Raw genomic sequence first — 8,005 nt, forward strand, 5'->3', positions numbered from 1 at the left:
CCCAATGTATGTGTCTGCGCCCGCACCATGTAAGGAATGTTCTCCAGATCCTATAGTACACCTTCGTGGTGGATTGTTTGCGGGCCTGTAAGAGGATGTCTATGGCGTGTTTCGATAGGCCGTGTTGTTGCCACCACTCAATAGCCACGCAGTCAATCGGAGCATAGCTAGGTTGGGGTGTTTGATCGGCCCCTGAGATAACAGATCTGGTATGAGTGGTAACCTCCAAGGTGTGGCAATTGACAGCTTTACTAGATCTGTGTACCAGACTCTGTTTGGCCAGTCTGGTGCTATCAGGATTGTTGTTGTGTCTGTCTGCTTCAGTTTCCTGATTATGCGCGGTAGGATGGCTAGTGGAGGGAAGGCATATATCATGTTGAATTTTCAAGGCACTACTAGCGCATCCACCAATGTTGCGCCTGGGTCTCTTGTTCTGGCGCAATACTGAGGGAGCTTTGCGTTGTATTTAGAGGCTAGCATGTCTATCTCCGGAGTGCCCCATTTGTGGGTCAGTTGTTGGAAAACGTTGTCGTTGAGTGACCACTCCCCTTGATCTATGGTCGTTCGGCTCAAGTAGTCCGCCTCCCAATTCTGTATTCCTGGTATGAAAACCGCTGATATGTTTGGTACTGAATTCTCCGCCCAGGTAAGTATGCGTGCCACCTCCTGCATTACCAACTTGCTGCGTGTGCCCCCTTGTTTGTTGACATATGCTACAACCGTTGCATTGTCGGATTGTACTCGAACTGCTCGGTTTTGGAGTATCGTTGACCAGCCTTCTAGTGCTAGTGCGATCGCTCGTAGTTCCAGTACATTGATGGGTAGGAGAGTCTCCTCTCTGGACCAGATACCCTGAAGAGTGAGGTTCTGGTAGACTGCCCCCCAGCCTCTGAGGCTGGTGTCCGTTGTTACTATCTCCCATGCAGTGTTTGCCCAGCTGTTCCCCTGACGGAGGTTGTCCTCTGTTCTCCACCAGTGGAGGCTGTCTTTGGTCACTTGTGAAATGGGGATTATCTGTCTCAGATCCTGGTGGTTTCTGTTCCAATGTTGTAGAAAATTGAGTTGCAGGCGCCTGAGGTGGAATCTGGCAAAGGGGACGGCCTCCAGGGTTGATATCATGAGGCCCAGAAGGTGCAAGCAGTCCTCTGCAGAGATTCTCTGTTTGGTACAGAATGACTGGGTTGTCAGTATCAATGTGTTGATCTTGTCTTGGGGTAGGTACACCCTCTGCGTCCTGGAGTCGAATAGGAGGCCCAGGAATGTGATTGACTGGTTCGGTGTAAGTGAACTTTTGCGGTAATTGATTAACCAGCCGTGTTGGGTGAGTACACGGAGACACAAGTTTGTGTCCATGGTTGCCTGTGCTGCTGCTGTGGGGGCCTTGATCAGCAAGTCGTCCAAGTACGGTATGACATGTACACCCAGGGTCCTTAGGTAAGCCACCATAGGGGTAAGGACTTTGGTAAAAACGCGCGGTGCAGTACATAGTCCAAAGGGTAATGCTGTGAATTGATAATGAGAATTGTTGACTGCAAATCTGAGGAATTTTCTGGAGTGTGGGGAAATAGGTATGTGCAGATAAGCGTCTTGCAGGTCTATGGATGTCATGAAAATTCCTGGTTCCATGGCCGCAGTCACTGATCTGACGGACTCCATTCTGAACCTTTGATTTGAGACCATTGGATTTAGAGGTTTTAGGTTGAGGACTGGTCTGAATGTGCCCTCTTTTTTTCATACTAGGAATAGGTTGGAGTAAAAGCCTTTGAATTTGTGGGGTTCTGGAACCTCCTCCACTACCCCTGTTCGTAGCAGTGTGGACACTGCCTCTAGTAGGAGTTGTTCCCTTTGAGGTGTTGTGGAGGATTGGAGGAACCTTCCCGCCGGAAGTTGTGAGGAGAAGGGTATTCTGTATCCGTCCCGAATGATGGATAGTACCCAAGTGTCTGTTACATGTGTCTCCCATGTCCCAATAAATTGTTGAAGTCTTCCCCCCACGTTCTGTGCCCTTGTTTGCAGGGCTGAGTCAGGCTGCTGTGGGCTTACTGCCGCTAGGCTTCTTGTTACCGCGTGCGTGTTGTTGCCATTGGGGTCTACCTCGTCTGGCAGTCTGGTCAGTCGGTGAGTTTTTGAAACTGTGACGAAAGGAACGAAAGGGTCTACTTTGAGTGTTCCATGTTCTCTTCCCTGTATATCTGTTTGTGCTATCGAATTTGGGCTTTTTTCCCGTAGGTAGGAAATTACTTTTGCCTCCTGTGACCTCTGAAATGATTTGCTTTAAGTCTGGGCCAAACAAGGACTCCCCGGTGAACTTGAGAGCTAGTAGTCTCATTTTGGATGCAGTGTCACCTGTCCAATGTCTCAGCCACAAGGCACGGCGTGCCACCACTGCGTTGGTAGTTGTTTTAGCTGCTAATTTAGTAATTTCTGTTGCCGCCTCTGCCAAGAAGGATAAGGTTGCGGATAATCTCTCAACCTCTGTTTGTAGCTGCTGTCTGGAGGATGGTGGGTGTCGCACCAGCTCCTGTGCCCAGTTAGTAATTTGTCGGCTTTGGAGCGGGTAACTGTCTCATCTTTAATTTGTAATGTTTGCATCATTTCTCTCAGGAGTTTCTTAGAGATTTCTGGTGTGGCAGGGGTAGGTCCCTCTCCCTCAGAGTCTGACTCAGATTGAGGTCTCATCTGCCTCAGAGTCTGAGGCTAAGCCTTCCTCTGATTCAGAGGATGATGGTAAGGTAACTGCAGCTTTGCGTTTTTTATTGGACCGGGGTTTGCTATGCCCTACTTGGTTAGATGTGGGTTGAACAGTGTTCATAATCCACTGTAAAAACTCTCCAAATTGGGCTGGCACCTGGGTGGATGTGTGAGCCTGGGGCTCTGTATCCCATGGCATAGGTATAGGGGCCTCTGCTGTAGGAGGCTGTATTGGTGAGTTGGTGGGGGGGGGGGGGTGCCTGGTACTGACATTGGTTCCTGTGAAGGCTGAGCCTGTGACATTTGTGGAGAAAGTATTGGAGGGTCTGGTGCAGTTGTGGGTTCAGATGCAGGCTTACAGTCAGAGCAGTCATTTCTCTCAGACTTTCTGAGGGAGAGCTTACATACTTTGCACCTTGGGGCCTTATCAGGCTTTTTCTGCTTTTTCAGATTGTGCCACCTCTCTGTGCTCCTTGAGTGAATCTGATCTCTCTATAGTATTTATTTAAGTAGGAAGGTGTACTCACATAAGCAGCTACTGTTCAGTGTGCTGTCAGCGTTTGTACTGATTACTAGGAGCCTCTCCGTGTAAGCGTGCTGTGCTGCGGCGCGCTTGTGACGTCAGAGCGCCTCCTTCTTTAAGTAGCGCGGTCTCCCGCGCGTTGCCTAGCAACCGGGACGTGCGCGTTGTGCGCGCGCCAGAAGCGTTTGCGCCTCCTTACAAGGGGTTCCTCCCACTGTGCAAGGTAAGGGGCCACCATTGGAATGGGCGCTATGCGCGCCCTGTGGCATTTACTCACCTATTGTGCACTCCCCTACTGTGCAGCTCCTGCTCTGCATCGGCACCCAGGGTGTATCCCTGGTTAAGTTATATATCAGGCTAATTCTCGGGCAGCTCTGCATGCCCTGGGCTCTAATACAGTGTTTTCCTTGTAAGGCCAGTTCTGGCAGCTCTGCATGCCCTGGTCCTAATATATGGCCAGTTTGTGTCCTGTGTCAGGTCAGATATGGCAGCTCTGCATGCCCTGATCCTGTGTGGCCAGTTTATGTCCTATGTTAGATCAGATATGGCAGCTCTGCATGCCCTGATCTGTGTGGCCAGTTTGTGTCCTGTGTTAGATCAGATTTGGCATCTCTGCATGCCCTGATCTGTGTGGCCAGTTTGCTTGTATTTCCCTTGTGAATTGAAGAGAAAGAATTAGAAGAAAAAAAAAAAAAATAGAATAATATAAGGTCTGTCCTTCACCTCCGAGGCAGGACAAAGAACTGAGGAGAGAAGGTGGAGACAACCTATATATACAGTGGGAGGGACCAGGAGTGACCAAGTTTCAATTCTCTGTCCTGCCTCCAGAGGTGATCCAAGACAAAACCCACACGTTCTGCACTGACAGGAGGGCCGATAGAGAAAGTAGTTTTGATAGAAGTAGAATAATGGGCTTCGCTTGATCTGAGATGAAAATAGGACACTTATCTTTGGAACAAAGGAAGGATTCAATAACAGTGGCTTGTAGGTAAAACATAGTGGATCCTTGATACATTTCATGAGATAAAGAAACATCCCGCACTTATGCCTTTAGGAGTTGTCACAAAGACGCCACTTTAAACACAAGTGACATTGTGTGCAGCTAAAAGGCGTATGCACTCTCTCTCATTCATAGACTAGACTAGCGTTATTGCTCTCCCACCCTAATTTAGCCACAACGCTTGAAATCTCACAAAAGCTTGCTGCAACCACTCACATTAGCATTCAAGTAGCAAATGTCCTTTTTAACATGCAAAGGGTTAAGGCACACAGGTATATTACAAAATAGTTTATGTATACAAAAAAAGATATTAAGATGGGTACACCCAAAATATTTAGTTACAGTTTACAAAATAAAATGGGAGAAACATAGAAAACATATGCATTACCAAAAAAGTATAGAATTTCTATTCCTGAAGGCAAGTAGAAAAACAAAAGTGATACAACCCATGTTGGATAATCAGTGCTCTGAAGTTTATCATATTCTGGTCCCTAACATTGGCTATTTAACCCAGAGTCCAGTGGCATCAGGTAACTGGACACTCCCCCTTCCTACATGAATGCAAGGGGGAGTCACCTTTACCAGACACAGCCTGAGTTTTTTTATGACCCCTGTAGGTATTGACTATGCCAATAATATTTTGACCATAACTCTGAACATAGTAGAGAAATTATATTACATTTGTTGGTCATAACCTCTTTTGCTGATTTCATAGATACCAAACATCAATGTTGTGTGATCTGCTCCTGCTAAAGAGATAAGGGAGACATATTTCAATTCATTTGGTAGCTAATACTGAATCACATGTGTTACTATTTTGTTATAATGTTGGTAGAACATGTATTGATTTTGGAATTATAGCTGGTTAAAAATGTTTAGTTGACTTATATTAGTCCTATGTATATTGAATAATAAGACAATTTACTGTAACTTAGCATTTCCATCTATAATTTATGAATCCTGGTCTTAATTTAGAAAATGCAAAGCCATAAAATAAACATTTTTCCTTGCTGTGTCTGTAAAGATGACTATAAATGAAAACCAAATGAAATATTTGCAAATGACTTATGTCATACAAATTAAATGTAAATGCTCATCACATCCCATGTGAAAGTGCTCTGAACTACATAAGACAAAAAGTATTAAGTAAAACAAAGGATTGCTTTGATGGTGAGACTCTAGCTGATGTGACTACTTTTGCAACTAGCCAACTATTTTTTGTTTTTAAGCAAAGCAAAATGCTGACCATTATGGATATTGTTACATTGTCTATTGACTTATTTTCTGTAGTGGTATCATCTCCCGGACACCTATTTGTTATGCTTGTGAATCTACAGGACCTGATCAATAACGTAAAATTTCAGCTTAACGACCAGCTGATTTTTTGTATCAGTCTCTTCAGTTTTGTTCATGGAATTGTCAAAATATGCAGTGATTTTTTGCTTTGTTTGGCTATGGGATATATCACAGTTGATGGTAAAAGGTATATTTCTGTGCTGCTTTCGACTATATCTTTCTGTATTCTCTGGTATTGTACCTGGCTGTCTTTGTACTTTTGCTTAAAAATTGTCAATTTCAAGCAAGGATTCTATGTATATCTACAGAAGAACTTCCACAGGATGTTTCCATGGATTCATATTATATCAACGATGGGGTCGTTTTTGGCCTCTCTTCCCGTTGGCTGGGATGTCACTGAATACTCATTAAATTCAACAAGTTGTGCAGCCAATCAAAATATGTTTCTTCTTATGTCCAATGGAAAATCACTCAAGGTTATCATGGTGGTCTCATTTGTGGCTTTTTTGCTTTTCTTCAGTTCATCTTTATCCATAATCATATCACTTTACAGACACATCAGGAGAATGAAAACCAACATGCAGTCCTTTAGTGACACCAGTTGTGATGTCCATGTTCGTGTAACTGAAACAGTGGCTGCTCTCTTTGCAGCTAATGCTCTGTACTATTTGACATTGCTTCTCTGTGCTTTTCTCCAAAATTCCTATATTTGGCAATGTGTCATTGCTATCATATTGTCCCTTACTCGTGCCCCCAGGCCTATAATCCTAGTAAGGGCTAATAAGAAGCTGGAGGTGCACCTAAGACAATGGCTACATTGCTGTGCATGCATCACATCAAGTTCAGATAATTTTGAGTAATCTGGATACATCTGCAGACTTGGAATATAATATAACATTATTTCAACAAACAGATTTAGGATGAACGGTTTTAGGATACTTTTTTTTTTAATACGGACTTTGATATTTTTGACTAATAACAAGGTTATGGATATATCACAACATTGCTGTTCCAGCTATAGTTTTATAAATATATAGTGATCAGTCTAATCTCACTTTAATTTACTAATGTTTGCATTTTTTTTGTTTTGTGCTAAAACTTTATTATTTTGTGGAAAAAATGCCATTTATTAAGCGTATAAATTGTAAATGATCTAAAAGAACAACCTGTCAAGTTCATGTAGAAGTCAATGGGCAGCTGTCTTAGGAAATCTTTTGCTTCGGGTATCAGGTTTTCGGATTTTTTTGGACACTCCATCTGCTGAAAAACACAAAACAAATTGTGGTTTTCGCATTTCTCTGTGTTTATTTTCATTTGTGCTTTTTGAATGTTGATCTTTAAATAAATGACAAGACATTTGTGGTTTAAGTGAATATTAGTTTAGTCACAGTTTCAAAAAAACTCTAAAACCACAAAGATGAGAATTTTGATAAATGAGCCTCCCCGCTTTCCAATTTCATGTTGGGCCCCCAGGAGGGCCTGCCTAACATTCTGCCAAAATATTTGGGCATTGTTGTAACACTTCATCAACTGCAATTAAAAGTGATTCCCTATTTCATCTGATAATATATAAGCAGATATTGGAAAATATTGTCACAGTACTGTACAGAACATTCAATGCAGTACCAAAGCACCATCTTCTCTTTATGTTGATTGGGATGAATGAATTTAGGCTCAACTAATGCTCACTGTGCATGGTGTTGTTTGTGTCAGAAATGAAGTGTTGTCTGGACCATATGTATAGACATAAAGAACAGCTGCCTTGTGTTTTCACCATGAAACAAGTCAAATTCATTGATTGATTTCAAGTTTGTTGCATCTTTTCCCTGTGTTACTACTCAGAAAAGGAAAAACTAAATTATAATAGACATAAAGATGAGAAAAAAGTGTAGGGATAAGGTTGACTTAAAAGTTAGTTTAATCAACTAGGTGATCTCAGAAAAGTATCAACCGAGATAAGAGTTAAACTGTGTATAAACACCAGATAAATGTACTGGATCCCATATCTGCACTGTATTTTGTATTGGTCTTATTATTATTTTTAGACATAGACTGAACAAAAACAACTGGATTGTAATGCATGCTTCAGTTCTTATGCAAACCTGATTCAAATTTACCAGAGTGCTGGCGGTTGTCTGGATACCTTGCATAAAACAGGTGCTTGGTTCATTACATTAAACAATTGCAGATGTTTCATCAAAATGCTAGATAAAGTAATGTTGTGTTTATGGAGTAAGTCTAATGAAAGGAGGGGTGGAGAGCCTCCCTGAGTCTTTATTATGCCACTGCCACAGCGCCAATGACTATTCTGTTAGACTAAGCATTTACTGAGGCACACAGTCACAATTGTGTTCAACATTTAGGTTCACCAGGCAAGAAAGTTTTAGAAGGGCATACCTGATGCTTCATTGTATATTTCAGTCTACTCATTAAAGCAGATATAGGAGCACAGTTCTTACAACTGTGGGGAATACTGTACATTCCTAGCCTAGTGG

At 42.6% G+C, this 8,005-nt stretch overlaps 1 protein-coding gene across 1 annotated transcript; it reads left to right on the plus strand.

Annotated features, from left to right (window-relative positions):
- Window positions 1-5,452: 5,452 nt before the first annotated feature.
- Window positions 5,453-6,370, plus strand: t2r4 (bitter taste receptor 4). The gene is given in 1 exon segment (NM_001171996.1): window positions 5,453-6,370. A coding segment is annotated over 1 exon segment (918 nt).
- The last annotated feature ends 1,635 nt before the right edge of the window (window positions 6,371-8,005 follow it).

This window comes from Xenopus tropicalis, chromosome 8, assembly GCF_000004195.4.
Source record: "Xenopus tropicalis strain Nigerian chromosome 8, UCB_Xtro_10.0, whole genome shotgun sequence".
Classification (NCBI taxonomy): Eukaryota; Metazoa; Chordata; class Amphibia; order Anura; family Pipidae; genus Xenopus; species Xenopus tropicalis.